The 24,726-nt window shown below is 39.9% G+C and overlaps 2 protein-coding genes and 1 long non-coding RNA gene across 8 annotated transcripts in view; 2 read left to right on the forward strand and 1 right to left on the reverse strand.

Moving 5' to 3' along the window:
• On the forward strand, positions 1-14,665 carry NEPRO (nucleolus and neural progenitor protein). Of its 4 annotated transcripts, XM_070581959.1 has the most exons (10): positions 1-279; positions 782-919; positions 2,509-2,663; positions 5,673-5,752; positions 6,132-6,263; positions 7,130-7,207; positions 8,394-8,755; positions 9,094-9,155; positions 11,256-11,515; positions 14,029-14,665. In XM_070581959.1, the coding sequence occupies exons 2-10, from the start codon at positions 817-819 to the stop codon at positions 14,489-14,491; spliced, it is 1,695 nt and encodes a 564-aa protein (XP_070438060.1). In that variant the 5' UTR covers positions 1-279; positions 782-816; the 3' UTR covers positions 14,492-14,665. The 4 variants fall into 4 exon arrangements, with proteins under 4 accessions (XP_070438060.1, XP_070438062.1, XP_070438061.1 ...); XM_070581961.1 differs by lacking the exon at positions 782-919; XM_070581960.1 differs by lacking the exons at positions 1-279; positions 782-919 and adding an exon at positions 974-1,712.
• The window catches only part of GTPBP8 (GTP binding protein 8), a 23,078-nt gene continuing 5,308 nt past the window's right edge, over positions 6,957-24,726 (reverse strand). Inside the window, exons 4-7 of one of the 3 annotated variants that reach the window (XM_070581965.1) lie at positions 24,577-24,676; positions 22,348-22,466; positions 22,136-22,159; positions 16,991-17,525 (exon numbers count right to left, since the gene is read on the reverse strand). In XM_070581965.1, the coding sequence (XP_070438066.1) occupies positions 17,435-17,525; positions 22,136-22,159; positions 22,348-22,466; positions 24,577-24,676 (334 nt within the window). In that variant the 3' untranslated portion in view covers positions 16,991-17,434. Of the gene's footprint in view, positions 7,146-16,990; positions 17,526-22,135; positions 22,160-22,347; positions 22,467-24,576; positions 24,677-24,726 lie in introns of those variants that run through there. The other 2 variants (XM_070581966.1, XM_008535144.2) reach the window with 2 other exon arrangements.
• On the forward strand, positions 22,591-23,872 carry LOC139076917 (uncharacterized). Its single transcript, XR_011528968.1, has 2 exons — positions 22,591-22,821; positions 23,785-23,872. It is a non-coding gene; the product is annotated as an uncharacterized lncRNA (long non-coding RNA).

The following is a 24,726-nucleotide window of genomic DNA, read 5'->3' on the forward strand; positions in this document are numbered from 1 at the left end:
GGAATTCGAACCTTGACGGTGTGTCTCCAGAAACCACTAACAACCTCTCTAATACGTTACGGTTGGGGCCTTACGTACTTAAGTAGGACGGCATCACTGTGGCTGAAGGTTAATGAACTATTAGAAAGACATTAACGAGGTGAGGATCAGTAGAACTTGGAACACCGTGTGTCTAGGACACTGGGAGAGGATGGGGTTGAGGGAGTCAGACGGCCTCCAAGCTTCTTTGATGTGATGGCGGTGCTGCTGCTCAAGACGGAGGAGCTTGACTATGTCAAAGTAAGTCACTTTTTCTGTATTACAAACGCCGCACTTTGCATGAGCCTCTATTTCACTGCTTCCCTTTCCCCTGATGTCTGAGGCGGAGATAGGGGTGCATGCACCAGTTCGACTCGCAGCCTCAGTTTCTACTTCTGTAAAATGCCGTGAAGCAGTCCCAAACTTGGCGGTGCCTCAGAATCCCCTGTGGGGAAGCGTAAACACAATGCAATTCCTCGTCCTACTCCGACATTCTGACTGAGTAGTACCAGGATGGGGTTTCTTCCCCAAACTCTCCCAAGTGGCCCTGATCCGCGGTCCGGTTCTGGTGACCAGGGTTGGTCGACCATCTGGGGCTTTCCCGCCCGCCGTCGCTGCGGCAAGACCCCGCGGAGGGCCCGCCTCGCCCCGCCCCTTGCCCGCTTCGCCCCGCCCCTTGCCCGCCTCGCCCCGCCCCTTGCCCGCCGCCTCCCAGCCTCGTCTCCTCTGCCCTCCTTCCGGCGCTCCACTTGGTCTCGCCCAGCTCCGCCTTTCCCAGTCGCTTCCCCGCATCGCAAGATGGCAGCGGAGCCGCCGGGCCCGGAGCCGTGGAATCGCGTGCGGATCCCCAAGGCGGGGAGCGGCAGCACCGTGACGGTGCAGGCGCCCGGCGCCGCCCTGGGTGAGTGAGGCGCCGGCGAGAGGCAGACGTTTCCGGGGTCGGGGGCGGGGAGGTGTCCGGCCGGGGCCGCGCACGTGCGCGGCGGGGCGGGACTTCCTGAGCCCGCGGGACGCCGGGAAGAGGCCCCGAGCGGCACGCCGCCGGGCTCCGGGTTTTGCCGGGGACAGTGTAGGGACTCTGGGACCGCAGTCCTTCGCTGAACCCCAGGGGCAGAGAGGCGGGTGCGGCTGGTGCTGCCTGGGGCCTTGTGCTCCCTGCGGCCTGTTTCCCACCTACGGCTCCGAGGAGCGGAGGGCAGTCACTTGAGCACTCTGGACTTAACCGCAGTCTGTCTGGGCCTCTGGTTCCTTACCTGTAAAGTGGGTTTAGTCCTCCCTACCCGTCGCCGGGTGTTGGAGGATCTAACGATGTCGTTTCGGGGAAAGCGCTCTTAAAGCGTTTCCCCACTGTATGATGGTATTACCGTTATTAGGCAGTAGGGCGTGGTAGTTCGCAGCTTGGCTCGGGAGCCGGATCGCCTGGGTTTGAATCCTGGTCTTTGCAGGAGCTGGGCGGGAGGGGGTGTCGTTATTTAACCGGTCTGTGCCTCGGCTCATTTTCAAATGGGTATAAAATAGTATCTGCCTCAGGGCTGTTTCGAGGAATGAAAGAGTTAACGTTATAGGTAAAGCATTTGGAACAGTGCCTGATACAGTAAATAAACACTCACATGATGGTTATTAGTATTAAATACTTATGACCTATCCAGTTATCACATTCTCCTCCTCATCCGTCCATCCTACGAAGCTGACAGGTTAATCTTCCCTCTTCTTCCTTCAGAAGTTCCTTACCAGGATTCCCATTAGGCGTGGAAATTCACCAAGCTCCCCCCCTCCCCCCCCCCCCCCCATCCTAAGACAACCCATCCTGGCCTGAGATAGTTGGGACAGTAAGAAAGTTCTCCACGTTGTGTAGAGATCTGCCTTTGTGTTACTTTCAATTCGGATGCTAGTGCTACCGTTAGTGCCAGGGAGAACACGTTAACCCCGTCTTCTACTTCACACCTTTCAGACGACGAACCAGGCAGCTTTTATCTCATTCTGCTGGGCACCCCGTGTTCAGTCAGGCATTTATCAAATAATATAATTTCCAGCTACCAAGGTGGTTTCTCTCTTCTGAGTATATCCTTATCTTCAATTGGTACCCAAATACAGTAACCTTTGACTTTAAGAGTATGAATTAATCCATTCTGCCTTGCTTATGTGTATAGCAAAACGGGAGTTTTAAACAAGTATGCAGTGCCCCACCCTCAAGGTACTTCAGGTGTAAGTGTACACCAAATGGCTTTATAAGAAAGATTATTAAAATCGTGATAAAATGTGGTGTAAAGATACACATTTGAGTTTAACAGATGTTTTCTTAATGATTTCCTGGACTTCCAACTTCTCACATACTTAGAATCATTAATTATGTTCTTACAGTTGAGGCTGATGATGTTCACTTGTTCTTGATTTCTTTAAAACAAATTAGGAAAGATGCTTTTCAGTGTTTTTTATATAATATACTTAATGGAGAAATACATATTATCTTATTAAACATCTCCGCTTTAGACCTTTGCATTGCAGCTGTAATTAAAGAATGCTGTCTTGTCACACTGTCACTGAAGAGTCAAACCTTAGATGCAGAAACAGACGTGTTATGTGCTGTCCTCTACAGCAATCACAACAGAATGGGCCGCCACAAGCCCCACCTGGCCCTCAAACAGGTAAGGAGGAAGCCCTGTGTTTAAGACTCACATGTTTACCTGCTGAAGATGGAAATCACACTGCCACTTAATATTTTTTTATTATAGAAATCTCAGTAAATTACTTGTGATTTATAGGTCTCCAGCCCACAGGTCTACCTGGGCGTTTTTTTTTTCTGAAAGCATTTCCAAAAACAGATCACTATATCTTCGATCACGACAAAGTGTTGGATTAAGAAACAATCTCCTGAGCAAAATCAAAATCCTAAAATCCTAAAAAGAAGAAAGTTGTGGTTTATTTATTTTGGGGTATACAATCTAATTTGTAATATATTAGAGTAAATGGGTAAATAACAAGTTGTGGTATAAAGTGGTTTCATTTAATTTTTGGATTTTAAGACAAAATTGGGCTCTGCAGTGCAGGGGCTACACCACAGAGAAGAACCTTCTAAGCTGCGTTCCTTTTATGCTCATTCATTCATTCATTTTGTTAATTATGCAAGTACTTTTGAAACTTCCCATGTGCTAGGCACTGTGCCTGGTGCTGGGTATACAGGGGTGAAAAATCTCTGACCTTACAGATTCATGCTCTCTGGTTAATTTCCCACTCCCATTACTTAAGGCAAAAAGGATGAAGATTTCTTCATCAAAGCAAGATCTGGGATCGTGGTCTTTCCCTAAGTTTTCTTGTCTGGGGCAGCTTTTATCTCCTTGTGAGTCTTTTGCTCCAAAACCAAACCTGTTATCTCAGATTGAACGTATTTCTCCTCCTGGCTTCTAAGTTGTGAATAATTATCCAGTCAGAAAAATTTGGTGTTCCGTTTTCTCTGCCTGTTCCTTTTATGTAGCTCTCCCATCCAGTCAGTTATCACTCATAAGATTCTCTGCATCTAGTCCCTCCTTTTAGTTCTGGCTGCCATCTTTTTTCAGACCTTGCCATCTTTTAGTTGTCTTGCTGTCCTGACTTATCTCTCCTCCTCCAGTCTTTCCTGCACTTTGGTATATTCATGTGTACCAAAGCCAGGTGAATCATCCTAAAACACAGCTTTGATTTTTAATGGTTCTCCACTGTCTCCTGAACAAAGACCAAACCTCTTAGCTTGGCTCACAAGATCCTCCGTGATCTGGCCTCTTCAGTTTTCCTTAGCTCAGACTTCTTTCTGGTCTTCCCATATTTCGTATTCCAGGCAGCCTGCACTCTTCACGAGTTCCCTGCTCACCACCTTCGTTCCGTCCCCTGAGCCTTTGCTCACCTGGTCCTGTGTGTTTAGAAAGCCCGGTCCCTCCGTCTCTACCTGTAAAGGCCTTCACATCCTCAAAGTCCCACTTCCATCCTTCCTCTCAGTCATAAACAACCTCCCAAGGGTAACATGAGTGTAGAGAATGGCAATCTCATTTTAAGTACCTTTTTCTGATTATTAGTGAAGTTGAACTCCTTGCTTTTTATGATTCTTGGCTATTGGGGCCTCCCCTTTGTGCTTCTCTGTGACATTTAGCACAGTCTACACTGTGGCACAGTCATCTGTGGACGTGTTTTAGGTTCCCCACAACCTTACAGTCAGAAACATTTCTCATGCTGCTGCTGCTACTCTGTTACCATTACTAGGACTTACCATTCTATCTGCTTCACCGACAGAGAGCTTTCATCTACTTTAAGATTTATTTTTCCTACCTTCCAAGGCTAGGTACTGGAATTTGCCTCCCTGTAACATCTCTGCAAGGAACAGAGAAAATAGTCTTGATTCCTCCTCTGTGTGACATCCTTTGAATATATGAAGATTGTTCTTATGTTCCTCCATGTTCTCTATTCCTGTTAAATTCTCAAGTCTTTTTTTCCCCTCTTGTTTTTTTTTTGAACCATAGGTCGCTTACTATGTTGCCAGGTGCTTTCCTATCTTGGTTTGTAAGTACTTCTCTCAGAGGATGGTGTTCAGAACTAAAAATTGGAAAAGATAGCAGCTGACCTCAGAGGATTTAAGGATTGTGTTGTCTCCATTGCTCTGAAAACGGTGCTGTTAGGATTGATTAACTTTGATTTAATTTTTAGTAGCATATATGTAGCTCTAGCAAGATACTATCTTCACCAGTATCAGTGCCCATCCAGACCTTTACACCCTGTGAAGTCTGGAGGCAGTCCCATGCATGCCCTTTGCATGGCATTTCCTGAGGACAACAGAATTCTTACCACATTTTGTATAATGGATGGCCCTTACCTTTGTTTTTTTTTTTGATAAAAACTATTGAGTGCTTAGTCAACACTCTGCTAAGTAGTAAGTTACAGTGGTGGACAAAATAGACCAAATATCTTGTCCACATGGAGCTCACATTATAGTTGGGAGGAGAAAGGCAATCAAATCAATTGGTCAGTGAATCGAATGTCAGATGGTGATAAATGCTATGGAGGAAAATAAAGCAGGGAAGAGGGAGTGCGGAGGGGGATGCAATTTTAAATAGGGCGTATCTATTTTTGTTTTAGTATTTAACTAATTATGTTATATGTCTTCTTTTTTTACTACTAGATTTTAGCAGCTAGAGATGGGGAAGTGTTTTATATACCATTTTATTTCCCAGCATGCCTTGCATGTAGTAGGTGTTCAATATCCATTTGTGAAGTGAATAAATCCATCACTTTCCTCATCTCTGTGGCATTTATAGACTGTTGAAATTTAGTAGTTAATAATTTACTGTCTTGTTTTAATTTCACTATTAGAAATCACGTTGCTTCAGAAAAATTATAATCTTGAGAATAACCTTATACTTGACTTTGTCCCCCTTATACTATCAAGTACCTCCTGGCATATAGTAAATTCTTAGTCATAACTTGATTTGAGAAATTTGTTTGGCTGGATAAATTTCAAATTTTTAACCAGAAGTACTTTGGGCTATGGATTTCTTTACCGTTAAAAAAAAGGTATTCTGTGGTATTCAGTGTATTTCTATACTTTGAAATTTTGGATTTGTTTTCCTGTCACATTAGTGGCCTTGTCTGTATTATATACATATGGATTTGAGCTGCTCTTCTCCTTTCAGGTTGAACAATGCTTAAAACGTTTGAAGAGCATGAATTTGGAAGATTCAATTCAAGATATGTCTGAGTTGCTTTCTCCCAGGTAAGTGGTCCAGTTGCTTTGTGATGGCCTTTGTGGGGGGCTGGGGCCTTTGTGTGTTGCCCTGATCTTGCTATGGACTTTTCTCTGCTTGGTGTTGGGATATAACCAGTTATATCTCAGCTGTAGGAGTTGTGTTTTAATAAAGGGCACCTGGTATTTGGGGTAGTCTCCCTCTGTTGGCCTGTGGGAGGGACTGGCGTGACACTGAAATCGGGTCATGATAGATTCTATTGAAGCATCAGTGTCGATCAACTTCAGTGAGCCATTGTTCAGCATAACTACCACAAATTGAGCTTAAAACAAGTCTGTGCTTGAAAACTGATATACAAGTGTTTTATATTCCAGAATGAAAGTAATGTACTACTCTTTTTTTGTCAAGTGAAAATCAGCCTGTAACTACCAAGGCATGTGTCATCCCCAGCCAACCAGTGGTGGAATTGGTGTTGATGAAGATTTTGGGAGCCTGCAAGTTGTTACTTCGCTTGTTGGACTGCTGCTGCAAGACATTTCTGTATCCTTGAATCAACTGAAATACCTTCTTCTGAATTGGAATTGTTTGGGTATATTTAATAGTATTTCTGTTTGAAAGCTAGGGGGTCTGTAGGAGTTAGAACCCATGGGGATTTCTTAAAATTTTGCTTCTTGGCCTCCTTTTCCCAGGAATTTCCTGATAGAACCATTGCCAGAGACTGCCTGTCTCTGTCCAGCATGTATTATCCTAAGGGCATTGACAGTTAGAAATTCTTCTCTTTTTGGAGGGGGTGAGGAAGATTGTCACTGAGCTAACATCTGTGTCAGTCTTCCTCTATTTTGTATGTGGGACACCTCCACAGCATGGCTTGATGAGCAGTGTGTAGGTCTGCAACCAGGATCTGAACCCGCAAACGCTGGCCACTAAAGCAGAGCATGTGAACTTAACTACCGTGTCACCAGGCCAGCCCTAAACATTTGCTGCCAGTCCTACTCTTTTTGGTGGAGGACTGGCCCTGAGCTAACATCTGTGCCCATCTTCCTCTACTTTATATGTGGGTCGCCTACTTGGCATGGCTTGCCAAGTGGTGCCATGTCTGCATCCAGGATCCGAACAGGCGAACCCTGGGCCGCCAAAGTGGAACGTGTGAACTTAACTGCTGCGCCACTGGGCTGGCCCTGATAGTTAGAAATTCTTAATCGTAGAAACTAAATTTAATAATGAGAGCTCTAGCAGAGTGTATATTACTTTATTTTTAAGTTTCCATGACTTACATAGTACATGTTTTAAGGCTTTAATTCCTTCAAGAAAACTCTTTCTACTTCCAGTCTGCTTCTTTCATAGATGTTCACTTAAAAATCCAAATCACTTTGGTTTCATTTTCCAACTTTAACTTGATTCTCCAGCTTGACTGTGAAACACCTAGGTTTGCAAGAATTCATTATTTTAAACCTTGTGATGGTTGGGATAGTGAGCAGGTTATGGTATGTATGTTCATACCTTTGAAATCTTTTCATTTCTTTTTCATCTCTAACTCAGCCTAGGTTTCTCGTTAGTAGTTTTCATATTTGCTTTCCCATGGGATTCTGAAGGTGTGGGAGTTCCATTTCTTCATTTGATCAGAGTTTATTTGGGGTGGATTGGCGTTATGTCAAAGACTAGGCTTTGAATCTGAAGTCATCAGATCATCTCCACACTAAACAATTAAGCAAGTTAATTCCTAGAATTAGCAACTGAAATAATAATAAAAAAGTGATTGCTGTAATGATACAGCAACTGGCCCATTTAAAATGAGTGTTCCTGGGCAGGCTGTATCATTTGATTCTTTCTGCTATTAGGTTTCCAGTTTTTACCGGCAATAACCTTCCGTATGGGCTCTAGATTCTTTGCTTCCACCTGAAACACCACTGCTTTTGAGGGATAGTTGATGTAAAGAACTCTGGGAATAGTTGCAAACCAAAGAGCTTCTCTGGCATCTCTCAACTTATATTATGAAATTTATTTGATGCATAATGGGACTCAGAATCAGCCTGTATTTATAAGGAGACCTATTTTGGGCCATTTTAAACAATTGGGATGATTAGCTCTAATTTGAATGAAAATTAAAAGCAAAAAGTACAAAATTCTCTCTGGATATTAAAAACCTTGCTTTGCTATCTTAACCTAGATAGCTCAAGTTCTGTTTCCAATCTTGTTTTTTATTTTGCTTATTCTTAGAGGTAACAATGTTAGAATTACTAGTCATATTATTTTAAGATGTCAAACCTTCCTTATTCTTTTTTATAATGAAAATAGCTTTAATTTTTGCTGATTATGACAATAATACAATGCTTATTTTAAGAAATTTAAAAAAATAGGAAAAAATATGAAGAACCTGACATTTGCCTAAAAATCTCACCACCTAGATAAAATCACACTTAAGATTTTGATGCACACCCTTTGAGATATCAATTCATGGAGTACTTTATTTGGTTTTATGTAATATGTTTTACTTGGATTTTTCTTTTTGGGTGGACTAACCTGGCTATTTGCAAATATGCACTATAGCATTTTTATCTATAGTGGCAGATTTGATGGGCATTTATTTTCAGCTTTGACTCTGTTGTGGTTTTATGTAATCTGCAAATTGTAATTACTGGCTAATTCACGAGCTCCTGTTTCTTTCTCTAGGGTTCTGTATAAAGGCGTTTTAAAAAGGCTGGTTTCTTTATATGAGCCGTTGTTTGCATTGCTTCAGGAGGTCTCTAGGATTCAACCATTGCCTTACTTCAAAGATTTCACCTTTCCTTCTGATATTGCTGAATTTTTAGGACAGCCCTATTTTGAAGTCTTTAAGAAAGAAATGCCTACAGCTTTTGCAGCTAAAGGAGTAACTAAATTGCTAAATAAACTGTTTTTAACAAAAGAGCAATCACCGAGGTCCAGTGAAGAAACTTTACTTAGAATTTCCAAAAAGGCTCAACAAATGAAGATCAATATACAGAACAGTGTGGATCTTGGGCAGCCAGTAAAGAATAAGAAAATCTTCAAAGGTAATTTGCTTTGATATAGCGCATACTCTAATTTAAAAAAAAGCAAAGAACTTTTGAAATTATAATCATGCATTGTGCAGGAGAAATTTGGTCTCTCTCTTCTTAATTTTAACTCACATTGATTATCTTTAGAGAGGTATGGTAATACCAGCATTTTCTAAGCTTGAGCATTCATTTTAAGTTGTTTGTTTCTGCTGTTACTTCCTAGTTCTTTGCTTGCTTAGTTCCCTTTATTTCTTTTGTAGTAATTTGGCAAGAAATGTTGTCATGCACTTAATTTTTTGATTTGAAAATACTATGCCTAAGTTTTTGTATCTGTGATTTTTCCCTCTCCACAGAAAAGTCATCAGAATTTGATGTGAGGGCCTTCTGCAAACAGCTGAAACATAGGGCTGTTCAGGTTTGTCTGGCTCATTTTAATACAGCTTATGATTTCTGATCTGTAGACTAGATGCCACTAACCAAGGCAAGAGATTCAATCTTACTTCTGTTTCATCCCCAGCTGTAAGCTTAGCGCCATCTTAGTTCTCAGTCTATGCCTCTGAATGCATAGAGGCCTTCCCAAGGGGTCTGAGTGGATCCAGTTTATCAGTTAATAGAAGGCCTTCAGAAACATATTACCAAGAGTTTTGCTAGAATTTTAAAGTCACCCTAGGATCCATCGTAAGTGTGGATTGTACTGCAGCTTCAGAGTATGGGCTTTGCAGTCACACACAAATGGTTTGAGTCCTGGCTTTGGTTTATACCAGTGTCACCTTATGTAAGTCTCTTGACCTGTCCATACCTCTGTTTTCTAATAATAGTATGTACCTCATAGGCTTGTGCCAGTTTTAATGCATGTAAAGTGTTCAGCATAGAGTCTGAAGTACGGTAAGCACTTAATCAGTGTTCGATGTTTTTAGCCACTTTCATCATCGTTATCATCCTCATCCTTTGTCATGAAGCTTCTACTTCTTTCTTCTGTCAGGGTTCAACTTTAACCTGATTCCTCTTCTTAGTCAGTGTCTGTAAATTCTCTTTGTTCTGGACCTAGCAACAGATAAGTACATCAGAGTCACCCTCTTGCATCCGGTAACTGCTTGACTTCTGTTACCCTGTCTTCTCAAAATTGTTTTCTTCTGGTTTCCTTCATGGGTTATTTCTTCCATTCTCTTAAGAATTCTTAATAATTTCTAATAAGTCAGTGTACTTTTTTGAACATTTACAAGTTTCCAGCCTGCATTTATATTCCATCCAATTCATGAGTTCCAGAGAGAGGAATATTAGTAACAGTAATAATAATAATAATAGCTCATAGTTATATTACATTTACTCTTTGCTGGGTGTATGCGAAACTCTTTATATGTGTTAATTCATATAATCTTCGCAAAAGCCTTGTGATATAGTTGCTATTATTACTGTTTCCAAATTTCAGATGAGAAAGTTGAGGCATGGAAAGGACAAGAAACTTGCTCAGGCCACACAGCAACCACGAGGCAGAGCTGGTATTTGCACGCAGGCAGTCTGGTTTCCTAGTCTTTGTTCTTTACCATGACACCAGTCCCCAAATAGTTTTGTCAACTCTGTGTCAAGAACTATGACTCGCTGTGACCCTTGAAACTTCTGCAGTCCGTCCACCTGTTCCTAGGTGAGCTGGTGGCCAGCTTCCCTCTTATTCGTGACTAATCACTACCACGTTTTTAGCAATTAGCACTAATATGCTCAGCTTACTTTTAGGTCACCCTTATCAATCACCAACACAAAGTATTGATGGGTCTCTACTTTTATACTTCCTACTTTGTTACATTCTTCTTGAGAGTGAGGAATTTGGAAGAAGGTGAGCTTTCAATGAAGGATGGAAGCAGACTTAGTAGGTGGCATATTTTCATAAACAGTAAGAGTTGGTAAAATTAAAACTTCACTTGATATAGAAAGATGGGGTTGAAGAGACAAAGGTGCCACATCAAAGGATGCTTGAATTGGAATTGGAAATGCTGCTCGGTTAAGCACTTTTAACATATGCTCAGCAATCATCCTTGCTTTCACACGTCTTAGTAACATTTATGATCCATCAGTGAGGAGGGTGACAGGGTCATAGAAATAAGTGAAAAACAAGATGCGGTAGCCCAGTGGCGTAGAGGAACAGGGCTCTTCACTGACTTTTTTCCCACCAGATAGGGAATATTGGCTTTGCCCAGTATTTAATCATGTGGAGTTTTATTCTTTTGTGTAGGTTAAATAGATATGTGGTAGAATATTTATATTAAGTTTCCTCTGAATGCAGCTACAGATAAGATCTGTTGTACCATAGAGGGAAAAGAAATTTTGTTAGAAGCAGTGGATAAAAAATTAAGCTTTTTAAGACAAAAGGAAAGTGCAGTGAGCTTTCACAAAAGTTTTCCTTCTTTTAAAAAGATGGATTTCACATTCTGATAGACTATGAGTCAACTTTTCTCCGTTGTCTTGTATTTACAAGTCAGTAACAAATCTAATACATTTTTCTTACCTTTCCATATTTCAGGAAACCAGCTCTGAGTTCAGATGTTCTAAATCCAAACTGAAGGCAAGCAAACATTCTTCTCAGAAAGGGACAGGAACTCCTTGTGCCAAAAGCTTTGTGCAAAGATTCCGAGAAGCTGAGACTTTTATACAACTTTCTAAAGAAATCCAAAAGGCGATTCTGTGGAGCAGGAGCAGAAAACTCAAGGCTCAGGCCACCTTTCTGGGTAACAAACTTCTTAAAAGTAACCGGCTTAAACACGTGGAAGCTCAAGGCTATAGGTGGGTATATTACAAAAATTATATGCCTTTACTTTGTCTGTTGTCATTTAGGGCAAAAGTGTATATATTCGAGTCAGGTTTCTCTAAAATGGGGTGTCCAGTAGCCCGAGGGGGCTAAAAGTGGGATCTAGTCAAACTGCAGTTTTGTTTGCTACTTTTGTTGGGCAAAGCTGTAGCATTGGGAAGAAGAACAACTTGGTTAATTGGGTTTATTCCTTTGTCCTCTTCACCATTCCATCTGTCGGTTCAGAGAGTATCAGGAGTGCTGTGGCCACGCCTGGGTACAGGTGCGAGTAGGACAGACTCAATCCTCACAGGGCTTGAGCTCTAGCCGGAGGGGTGGCCCAGCTGCCCAGAGCCTCAGCGCAGCGGGCGAGGGTGCGAGAGCAGCAGCAGAGGTGCCTGCCTCCCACAGGCCCAGCCAGACTAGGGGTCAGAGCCCGGGGGGCATTCGGTCATGGGAGCTAGACTGTGCATGTGTTGATCTCTTCCTCTCTCGCATTCACAGAACTGTGTAAAGATGGCCATCTTTGATTGTGAGCCAGTGCACGAAGTTAGACACTTTAGGGTTTTATATTTTTATTGAAAAAATAATGGATGCCCATGGTAACAATTTCAGACACAAATGGCTATAAAGATGCCTTATTACCCCTTCACAGAGGCAATCATTCTGACCAGTTTATGTATCCTCCAAGAAATATTCTGTGCATCCGCCATCATTTCTTATCTATAGTTACAGATGTATATCGATTCAGGGTTTTCTAAATGGTTCCCATGGATGAATCACTTTGTCTAAAATTTGTTGAATTTTCTTTTAAAATTTATGGAAAAGATATTGCCATTGTAGTAAAAAATTTGATATATAGTGAGAGTTTTGTAAAAAGTTTTGATTAAAAGTGGTGGGAGAAGTTAAGTATTCCTAAGGAATGAATTGCTGGAAGGGTTTTTACATTGGGGTCCCCTAAAGGCCTCTAGCCATCTAAAAGGGATCTCTTTTAGAGTGGAAACTCAGCCTGAGCTGTTCTGTTCAAGACTGGGTTTAAAGTCAGGGGTAGATGAGGTAGAGGTGGTAAGAATTAAGAATTAATGAGAAGGCTAACAAACTGCTGTTTATTTGGTTAAACCGTTATTCTGTACGCCACAAAAATATAGTGTTCTTTCATAGTGCCCTGTTTTGAGGTTTCAGTTGTTATATTTTAGTACATTTTAAATTTACTTATGTTCATAACTCTGTCAGGTAGGCAGTGTCATTCCCATTTTATAGATGAGGAAATGAAGATTTTGCTTAGGGTGTTAGAGCTGGAGATCTAGAATTCAGTTCAGATCTTCGGATTCTTCTGTTTTCATTCTTTCCATTTCCATTTCAATGGGGAGGTACACTTACCCTCTCCCCACTTAAAAGTCACTGCTTATAGGGGCCAGCCTGGTGGAGTGAGTAGTTAAGTTCACCCACACTGCTTCAGTGGCCCAGGGTTCATGGGTTCAGATCCTGGGCACGAACCTATGCAACACTCATCAAGCTATGCCGTGGCGGCATCCCACATACAAAATGGAGGAAGACTGCCACAGATGTTAGCTCAGCAACAGTCTTCCTCGAGCAAAAAGGAAGACTGGCAACATGTGTTAGCTCAAGGCCAATCTTCCTCACCAAAAATAAATAAATAAATAAAGTCACAGCTTATAGTAAGACAAGAAAAATGTTTAGAAACAGCTCATGAATTACTACATTATAATGGGCTTCCCAAAGTTCTCTATTTGTTTAAAAAGGAAGAGGGGAGAGAGGTGGGGTAGGAAGTATAGACCCATGCTAATCTTTTGAAATCTGACAATCACCAACAGTGAGGTAGTTATCAAGGTTCTGCTGTACCTTGTGGCAGTGTCCCCTATTCAGAAGCAAAACTCCTAAAATAATCAGCTTTGAATTCTGAATTCCCAAACTTGAAGATGATAAATGAATCACAATTAGGGTAGCTCAAGGCTGTCGGTTTGTCTATGCCAGAAGCCCCGTGTTCTTATTCTTATATACGCTCCCTCTTCACTTTTATTCCTTTTTCCTTCTACAACATGAAGTTGTTCATCCAGAAATGAATTAACACATCCTGGCAGATTTTTCTATCTGTGATACATCTTTTCTCCTGCTCCATTCCTACTACCTTCTGAACAGATGAGCAGTTATCAGGGAGAAGCTCCAGCACTGGAGAGAGGCGGTGTCTCAGCGTTCAGCCCCTTACGAGGCAGCTGCAGGAGCTACTTTACTTTGGGAACATAACGGGGACACATTTGCCTACAACCTGAATCAGAGGGAAGTTGTGCTCTGAACATACAGATATGGGCTGAAGCTCCTATTTCTTTATTTTTCATCATGATTTTGGGGTTGTATACAGGCGTAGGACTTGTAGATAAATTGTGTACTTTTCTGTTGGAAGGGTAAAAAGGAGACAAATTAAGTTTTTGAGAACGTTTTTCTGCATCTTAACAGTCTCAGATTTTTCCTTTCTCTCTGTCCTTTAAAGTTTGCCAAAGAAATTAGAGTGCATAAAAACATCCATTTGCAACTGCCTTCTTCGTGGCTCAGGTATCAAAACTTCAAAGCATCATCTGAGACAAAGAAGATCACAGAATAAATTTTTACTGAGACAGAGGAAACTGCAGAGAAAGTTGCAGTCGACTCTTTTAAAGGAAATTCAGCCGTCCCCTCCAGAGACAAGGAGTGCTATGGATACCAGTAAATGGGGACCCTCTCACTGCACAGTTCATAGAACTGACTTCTACCCTAACAGTAAGCACCTCCTCAGCGGCAGAGTTTCACGTCCTGTCCTACCGACTAAGGAGAAACAAATTCATGGAAATCTTACAGGAAGTGATGAAAATGAAGCTGATTCACGGACAGTGATACAAATCAATAAACATAATACATCAGGAACCATGAAGAAGACAGATGACATTGATGATATTTTTGCTTTAATGGGAGTTTAGATGCTCATATGTGAGACTTTTAAGTGATTAACAGACTGGTCCGGTGTCCTGCTGTAAGTGGAACCGCTGAGATCTGGAAAGGTCTGGAAGTACCACTTGGACTCAGAGAGGAGCAGCTTTAGTGCAACTCTGTACAGCAGAAAAATCGTTTCCGTTCAATAAACATTTATAGTAGCTTTGTGTCATTTAATCAACAAGTATTTGACTCTAGAATAGTCAGATTTTGACTCTATGTGCCAGGTGAAGCCCTGCTAAACATCCTGATTTAAGTGAGCTCTTACCTCTAGTCACTTTTCATTTATATTCCTCCTGGTTTCCTACCAAGTTGTAGTAGCTACTTAGTGCCTTAAAATATGGACAATATCAAGGAGATCTCCTTCATGACAAGTCTGGAAACAGCCATCAGCTTCTAAGATTCTAAGATTTAAGGTCCAGTCTTGCTTCTTTTATTCACATATGACTCCCCCGAGCTGGTCAGTCTCCCTGGGCTTAGGTTCCTTCATCTGAAGTGGCAGTATTGTTCAAGAATCATAAGCTTTTACAGCTGAGAGAGACTTTGGAGATTATCCCTCACTGGAAAAACCAGAGTGGTTCCGTGAGTTGTCCAAGGGGGTAATATATAAAGCCTGGACTGACTATAAGCCTAGCGTTTTTTTCTACTTCATTAATGTTCCCTTGGAGTAAGTTTTTTCATCTCCTCCTCCCATTTCCTGCCCCTTACGATTCTGGGAAAAACAGTAAAAAGCTTCACATGTGTCCACAAAATGATAATTTATAAGGAATGTAGGATTCTGTATCAGTTAAATTTCCCCAAACAACTTAAATTCAAATGTTTTAAGTTTTTAATAGTGAAATCTAAACTATACAAAACCACGACTAACCTAGTAAATTAGAAACTATTGTTAGTATCATCATAGTGAATACTAGTTTCATCACTTCTGCTGGCACTAGAACACAGGTCAGGCCATCTGTAAGAGCAGTGTGGTGGGACCTCCCATGAGTCTCTTCAGACCCTCCTAGCCTTCTGTCTTCAGCTCCTGTGTGGGAACCAGTGTCAAGGAGGACTGGACAACTGCACCCTGCCTCCCGCTCTGGGGCCCTCACTTCCTGCCCCCTGGCTCCTGACAGGCTGCAGGAACCGCTTGGCACTTGGGCATGTGCAACTTGGAGGAGCTGTGGGGCTGCCCTCTCCCCTCTTCAGACAGTTCAGAGGCATATTTCATCAGGCTCCTCAGAATGTCCCTCAAGATCACACACTAGTGCCTTTGTGGCACTCAATGCATCAATGCATCCTTGACTGGCTTCCCTCCCTTCTGTTCCATTTCTCCATCACTCTTTCTTCCCTGGGATCACTTCCCAGATAAACTGTGTGCAAGCTTTTGTCTTGGGCTCTGCTTTTAGGAGAACCAAAGCTAAGACAAGCAGTAAAGCAACACTGGCAGGCAGAAAGATAACTTCTAAGATAATTCTATTGTCACCCAATGCCTATATAAAAAGTTTTTTAGTTTAAAACACTGCTGATTAGAAAAGACCAGCGCTATCAACTATAAAACAACTGAAAATATACTCAGAATTGAATTTTCTGAAAAAGACACAAAACTGTTTTACAGCGTTAATTTTTTATCCAGTCCTATCGCTGTGATCTTTGAATACTTAGCCTTACTTTGAAAAGCTAAACCACTTACATGAACAGGTCAGTAGCATCTTCATAGAAATCTTTTCTGTTAACTTTAGTTCAAAGTCAGGCTTTATCTTTCCATTCTGAATCTTAATGTGCCAATTCTAAACTGTCTCATCAACTTTCTTGCCCTGTACAAATCAGTTTTCTCACTTAAAAACTAGTTTTTGTTTTTTATTTTTCACTAGAGAAAATGTTACCTCCCCCATGACAGGATGCTTTCTGTGATAAATCTACCTGTGAATTTTGCTGTATCCTTGGTTTGGTTTTACTTTACAAACATGCAGATGTCCTTGTCACATATCATGCCATTTTAATCTGTACAGCTTGTGAGGTTAGAATATAAATGAAACTCAGAGAAATCAAGTAACTTCGGCAAGGTCCCACATATAATAAATATTAGAACTGGAACTTGAATTCTGGTCTTCTGAGTCTGAATCCTGTGTTCGCCTGAAAGTGACTGATCCTGGCCTGAAATGACTGGTGTTTCCATTCCATGGACTGACTGAAATGTTATCAATAATAATTTTTGTTTTTTATGTGAGGAAGATTGTCCCTGAGCTAACATCTGTTGCCAACCTTCCTCTTTTTGCTTGAGGAAGATTGTCCCTGAGCTGACATCTGTGCCGATCTTCCTCTATTCTGTATGTGGGACGCCTCCACAGTGTTGCTTGATGAGCGCTGTGTCAGTCTGTGTCCAGGATCTGGAACCCATGAAGCCTGAGCTGCCGAAGCAGAGCATACGAACTTAACCACTATGCCACGGGGCTGGCCTCAAGATTAATTTTTTTTTTCAAATAAGGACTCAGAAAAAAGATAAATTATAGGTATACGTAAGAGCATTTATGTTCAACCTGCTTATCTGCTGAACAGAAAAGTAGCCCCTTGTTTACCTAGTCCATTTTAATATTTAAAAAGATATAGAAATTACATAATAGACATTTTCGTTAAAAGACAAAAGCCCAGTAAGTAACATGGCAAACCGTTCTCTACACAGTAGTAAACAGGTTTTCATGTTATAGACTTCTACATATTCTTGTTTGTCATTTGTTAAAACAGGAAAAACTATTAGCATCTGTTCTAAGGAACAGCATAATTCAATCATTTGTAAACCTTTTGTCCCTCAGGCATAAATACATTCTTGCTTCTGGAAGATGCAAGTTTTAAAGCTCACGTGATCCTTCTGCAAGTTACAGACACAAAACATTTAAAACAATGTTGAAACTCTCAGTGTTTAACTCCCATTGGCATAAAGAATTTTGTCTTCAGCTGAACTGGAAGCAATGAGTCTTAAGATTTCCTGTTATATCTGCTATAAAGCATCTCAAGAGATGGATTCCAGAATAGGTCACAGCACTGTGGAAAGAAAAGAAAAATCATTTTCTTCCTTCCTTCAGAGGTAGTAACACATCTGAATTCATCTAACTTAAAAAACTGTTTACAAACTCTGTGAGTTCCATGTAGGAAACAGAACATCTTCATCTGTGCCACCTTTCCTCTCCTCCCCCAGCCTCTGTGGTATTCCAAATCTGATGACCCACATGATCTCACCTACTTCCTTCAGGGCTCTGAAAATTTCACCACATCTACTATTTTGCTTTTTGTTTCCCAGGCTAAAAGTTCATTTTTAAATTCAGGTATAAATAAAATGTATTAGTTTCAGGTGTACAACATAACCATTCAATATTTGTATATATTGTGAAATGATCACCACAATAAGTCCAGTTAACATCCATCATCATAAATAGTTACAAATTTTTTTTTCTTGTGGTGAGGACGTTTAAGATCTCCTCTCTTAGAAACTTTCAGATATGCAATATAGTATTAACTATAGTCACCATGCTGTATATTACATCGCCAGGACTTATTTTGTAAAATAACTGCAAGTTTGTACCTATCGACCACCTTCCCCATTTCTCCCACCCCCCACCAATCTCTTCTCTATATCTGTGAGCTTGTTATTATTGTTTTTTTTTAAAATTCCATATATAAGTAAGATCATACAGTATTTGTCTTTCTTTGTCTGACTCATTTCACTTAGCATAATGCCCTCAAGGTCCATCCAGGTTGTCACAAATGACAAGATATCATTCTTTTTTATGGCTGAATAGTACTCCACTGTGTATATCTACCACACCTTCTTTACCCATTCATCCATCGATGGATACTTACGTTGTTTCCACATCTTGACTACTGAAAATAATGCTGTAGTGAACGCAGGGGTGCATATATCTTTTTGAATTAGCTTTTGTTTTTTTCAGATAAATACCCAGGAGTACCACTGCTGGATCATCTGGTAGTTATATTTTGAATTTTTTCAGGAACCTACATACTGTTTTCCATAGTGGCTACACCAGTTTACATTTCCACTAACAATGCACAAGTGTTCCCTTTTCTCCAACATTCTTGCCAACACTTGTTATTTCTTGTCTTTTTATTAATAACCATTCTAACAGGCATGAGATGATATCTCACTGTGGTTTTGATTTTCATTTCCCTATGATTAGTGACGTTGACCATCTTTTCATGTACCTGTTAGCCACCTGTGTATCTTTGGAAAAACGTCTGTTCATATCCTCTGTCCATTTATTTTCTTTTCTGCTTTATCTCCCCAAAGCCCCCCAGTACATAGTTGTATATTTTTTTTAGTTGTGGTCTTTCTAGTTGTGGCATTGTCCATTTCTTAATTGGATTTTTTTTGCTATTGAGTTCTTTATATATATTTTAGATATTAACCCATTATCAGATACATGATTTGCAAATATTTTCTCCTATTAAGTTGGTTGCTTTTTCATTTTGTTGATGATTTCCTTTCCTGTGCAGAAGCTTTTTAGTTTGATGAAGTCCCACTTGTTTATTTTTGCTTTTGTTGCCTTTGCTTTTGGAGTGAGATCCAAAAACTCGTCACCAAGACTAATGTCAAGGAGCTTACCACCTATGTTTTCTTCTAGGAGTTTTATGATTTCAAGTCTTACATTCAAGTCTTTAACCCATTTTGAGTTAAATTTTGTGTATGGCGTAAGACAGTAGTCTACTTTTATTCTTTTGCATTTGGCTGTCCAGTTTTCCCAACACTATTTATTGAAAAGACCGTCTTTCCCCCACTGTATATTCTTGATTCCTTTGTCATAAATTAATTGACCATATATGCACAGGTTTATTTCTGGGCTCTCTATTCTGTTCCATTGATCTGTGTGTCTGTTTCTTTGCCAATTCCATACTGTTTTGATTGCTTTAGCTTTCTAATACAGTTTGAAATCAGGGAGCATGATGCCTCCAGCTTTGTTCTTCTCTCTCAAGATTGCTTTGGCTATTCAGGGTCTTTTGTAGTTCCATACAAGTTTTAGGATTATTTGTTCTATTTCTGTGAAAAATGCCACTGGAATATCTTCTATTTTGCTTTGTATTTCTCAGATTAAAAGTGTTGATCTCTTTAGCTTGTTCTTTTTGTGGCAAAGATTCAATCACCTTGATAATTCAGACCTTTTTTCATGATTTATTTTTTAAATTATCATTACCATTATTGTGTCTATTATTTATCTATCTGTCTTACTACATTCATCTGTATCCATTCATCCATTTGTCAGCATGGAAGTGATGACCTCATGGTTTCTCAGGATACATGGATCTTTATGGATACACTGTGACTTTTATGGACACAGCTTTGATGTCTATAAAACAGGTAAAATATTTTCTGTTGTATGCTAATTCCCTTCTTGATAAAGTATAGCATTTTAGACTTTTTGACCAAAGCTGCCTGCTTGAGAACAGCCCATAATGATTCTTGAGATAGAAGTGAAGTTGTACATATAAAGGAGAGATACAAATTGGATAGTCCACATACTAACTATGGCACCTTGAACTCATCTGCAACATTGCTGTCAACTCATGATTTTCTTTGTCCTTGGAGTCAGTTCTCATTTGCTTACAACTTCACTACATAGTAAACCACAGAAGCAAGTATACAATGCCTACTTATATATTTCTTCCATACCATTTATAAAAACAGACTGAAGCCAGTAACAGTCTTTAGGGGCCTTTCACCATTTACACTGCTCTGCTTAGCTGGGGCAGAGTTCAGACATGAAGGTTAGAGCTTCACTTTTGCGTACACACTTAACAGCCAAACCTCACTGGACTACAGGTCTACCAACACTTCCACTTTTCTCTCACCAAGATCATAGAGAAAGAGAAAGAAAGAAAACCTGACTTATTTTATAATAATTATTCTGTGAATAGGCCAGACTTCCTTCTGGAAAGATGGACTTGGACTTGGTCATGCAAGCAAAAGCACGGAGTATATATCTACTTTCTGAATTGGGTTTTCAAAGCTATAGAGGATAGCCCGCCAATTTCCTGTACGTGGTCACTGTGGTATAAAGGACGTTGAAGTTCTTGAAAGCCAACAGGCCCCCATCTCAATTCTTACTGTGTGCGTTCGCCACCTATGCAGTGTGCTGGTCACTTATGGTGAGTATGGTGGCAGCAGTGCTTCCAGGGCCATGCAGCAGAGAATGCTGGCATATCTAAAGAAGGGGATGCCTCTAAAAAGTCCCGGGAATCTGATAACCTGAGTTGTTAGCCTGACCTGCTGTTTACTGACTGACCTTTGCAAGGAAGGAAACTAACATTTATTCTGTGGCTAGTGTGTGTCTATTACTCACAATACATTTTATTTAATCCTTCTAACAATCACATTTTTACTAGTGAGAAAACAGATTCAAAGGAAAATGAGTTTGTTCAAAAACGAAATAAGCTGCTTTAAAATCTATAGCCAAGAAGTAGAGGAACCATGCAAAACCACGGCTGTTTGACCCTAAGGTGCATGCTCTTTCTATTTCGGCAAATACCTCTCTGCAACTCACATCGCCTCTCCAATCTGTAACCGTATCTGTGAAATGGGGGTGTGCACTGTGAGGAGCGATTAAGTGTTCTGAATGATCTAATGACATAACCTCCCCCAAGACCATCTGTTTTCATATAGCTCTAGCTGTTCTTAATGTCGAGCCACAATCTATCCTGATTAGTCTAGTGGCACATAGCTTAGAGCAGTGTGGCCTACTGCTCGAGCACGCCCTTGTTTTGAACACTATACTTCTATTAACGTAGTTCAAGAAAGCACTGACAGTTTTCCCCAGCCCCACTATGCAGTTAATTCCAACTCAGCTTACAGGCAACTTAATTTTGTTCTTCAATAAATGCTGCTGTTAAGCCATGATTTGCCCATCTTATGTTTGTGTTACCTTTTCAGCTAAACTATCACTTCCTTCTTCTTAAACAGTTAAAAGAAACAGCTATTTTTTATGATAATGCTCAGGGCTCTAAGAAGAATTAGCATGTCATTTCTGCCCCTGGGAGTTTCCATCGTCTATGTGGGACACACGGAAATGAATGGGACACATGCTTGAATGTAAGCCAAGGGGGAAAAGCATTTTGTAGGAATGAATGAAGAGGGATTCTGACAGGCTTGTTGATAAATACACACAATTTAAACGTGATCTGGATCCTCTAAGCAGAGGACAGTTTCATTTCACCTACAACTGTTATTGGGTGCCTTCCACAAAGAAGTTAAAGTACGAAAACCACAGGGGAGTGGCTCTGCTACGTACAGGGTACTTGTTGTACCCAAGGTACACACTGAAAGTACAAACTCAAGCTTCATCGCTAAACTACATCTGATGTCTCAGAAATTGCCAGCTCAGGAAATAACCACTCCGTCTGCTCCCAATGCTTAATTCTAACTTGTACGAAGCGTTTTTTTTTTTTATATATGGTCCTTTTAAAGGAAAACTTTTATCCTTCACAGCCTGAATGCTCTTTCTACTATAAAGACTCATTGTTTTTCTTCAGAATTGAGAAAGGGAAGGTAGTGTCTTTATTGTGGCTGTTCTTTAGCTGATTTTAAAAGGTAAAAAGTTTTCACTTCTGCTGTGGTTTAGGCTGAGGTAGAAAGAGAATGAAGATACCTACAGGGAAGATCCAGCAAGAATCTGCAGAAGGAAGAAAGAATAGAGGGATGAAAAAAATAAAAATGTTGATGGGTTGTACCAGTAAATCATGGCTAAGTGCATGGTCTTCCAAATTCCTCTAATTTTAGGTGGTACCTCAATTTAAGAAAAACTCATTTAATACTAAAGGTTGTTAGTACATTAAGTTACAAAAACAATTCAACTCTTACCTCACAGGAAACAACTGAGGAAAACATCCTTGTGTTTTAGTGTCAACAAATTTCTGGATCTGAAGCACTTGTTTTAAAAGATGTCCCTTGGAAGATTTGTCAATTTTTGTTAATACCATCTGTAAGGAAATAAATATTTAAGCATTAGAAATAAAGTATTTCTTAATATAGAGTTTTACATATTTTAGCTACAAATTTTCAATAACAACTAGGTGACCCATGCAAGTTTCTTAATCTCTCCAGTTGTTTCCCAGCTATAAAAGAAAAGCAATACCCCCAATGGAGTTACTGTGAAGCCTGAGTGAGTTAACGTATGCATTGTATAAAGCATACACTGCGTGTTCCTGTTTACCGCTGCCTGAGGCCCCATCATGGATTCAAGGCCAGTGAAAAGGACCCTGGAGCCATATCTGCAATTGCCATAAGTCAAATGTTTTATATGATCACCATATATATGTGGTCTAAGATATATAAGTGAGTATTATTAGGTTGATCCTTATAAAATTGCCAACTTATAATCAATTTTGACCTACAAAATAGTTCCACCTTATATGTAACAATCTAAAGTAAAAATTAGAAATCAGGCTATTTTTAGGTTGTATCCACTGTAGTTATATTCCAAGTTATATACATTTATATTCCAAGTAACCAGAGAATTTACTAGGCTTTCTAGTAATTACTTATAATAATTTACTTATTCAAAGGCAATTTCATACTAGAGGAAGGTCAAGGTATGGATGATTACAAAATCAATTAAAAAGTAAAACCTTGATCTATCAGGTTTTCCTGGGGAATTTCTATAAAATTAAATTTCCTGATTAATCACTTATGCTTTTGAGTTATGAAAAATGTTAATGGCAGAAAGAGAGAAAAGCAGAAAGTGTGCGGTTTCTAATGACCTGTGAATCACTCCAAATGGGAGTCTTTCCTCAGAGAGGCAAATATGCTGATATTTAAATGGAGATATAATTCCTCTATCACAATCTCTTTTCCAAAGAAGAAAGTAATATTTCCTTAAAGTTAGAACTGAGGACAATGTATGATTTCACAAGCTGGTCCCTATGATACTAAATCAGGAATAGTATTACTTAATAAAGCCAGTTTGGCAATATTTGGGCATTTTTAACTATGTGACTAAGTTTATCAATCCTTTGGCTCCTCATACGGTAAGTTATCTCTAATAGTTCACAGGGTTTTTCCAACAATTCCATAACCCCAAGAATACAAAAAAGTTGTTGACTAGTAACACTGTTTGATTTGCATTAAACTCCACTGTTACATTTTAGTGGTTTTCTGACATTTTTTGGAAACCAAATTATTATCAATGTATTCTTCACTTTTCCTTTAAAAGGAACTTTAAGAGTGCTATTTTATCTCGAAAACTCTTGAAGCAAAATAAATGTGGATACCAACCTATTAATCTGTATTCTATTCTAGGGCAAACTACAGAAAGAACACTGGTAAGATATTACTGGAAGAAATTTTGTTTTCTTTAAGAAAATAAAAATCCTACTTGTGTGCTGGAGCCTGCTATGTTCCTGTAATGGTTCTTAAATTCCAAATCAGTTTAGCAAATTTTTCAATTGCAGTTTTATTTACATTCTGATACGTACTATCTGCCAACCTGCTATTAAAGAGCTACTAGCATGTTTTAGACAATCACTTATATTGCCATAAAAAAATATAAAGAAAAGCACTTAGGAATACTAAATAACAGCTTAAAAATCTTTCCTTTGACTCGAATTTCAAAGACTTAAAGCTGAGAGAAGGCGAAGAGAATAAAAGTACCACAGAATTTATTTTAATATTAATGGCTCATAACCAAAAAGATTATTCAAAAGGCACTCCTTTATCTCTTGAGAAGACAAGACACGCTCATTCATTAGAAAGACACACACACAGAGCCAGCCCTGATGGCTCAGTCGTTAAAGCTCAGCATGCTCTGCTTCGGCCTCCCCCCCCCCCCGCCTGGGTTCGGTTTCTGGACGTGGAACCACACCGCTCATCTGTCACTAGCCATGCTGTGGCAGCAGCTCACTCAGAAGAACTAGAAGGACCTACAACTATGTACTGGGGCTTTGGGGAGAAAAAAAAAAGAGAGAGAGAGAGAGGAAGATTGGCAACAGATGTTAGCTCAGCACAAATCTCTCCCAGAAAAAGACAGACACACACACACACACACACAACTGGTATTTCTAATCACAAGCATGATTCAAAAGAAATACTTACCACGTAAGGTAATGCAAATTCTTCACACATTTCTACAGCAATATTGTCTGTTTTTTGAATTCCAACAACACTATCCACTAACAAAAATGTTCTCATCAAACTATAAGAATGCAAAAAATGAAGATTAATGGCAATACAAAATACACTCAT

This window comes from Equus przewalskii, chromosome 18 (assembly GCF_037783145.1).
Source record: "Equus przewalskii isolate Varuska chromosome 18, EquPr2, whole genome shotgun sequence".
Lineage (NCBI taxonomy): Eukaryota > Metazoa > Chordata > Mammalia > Perissodactyla > Equidae > Equus > Equus przewalskii.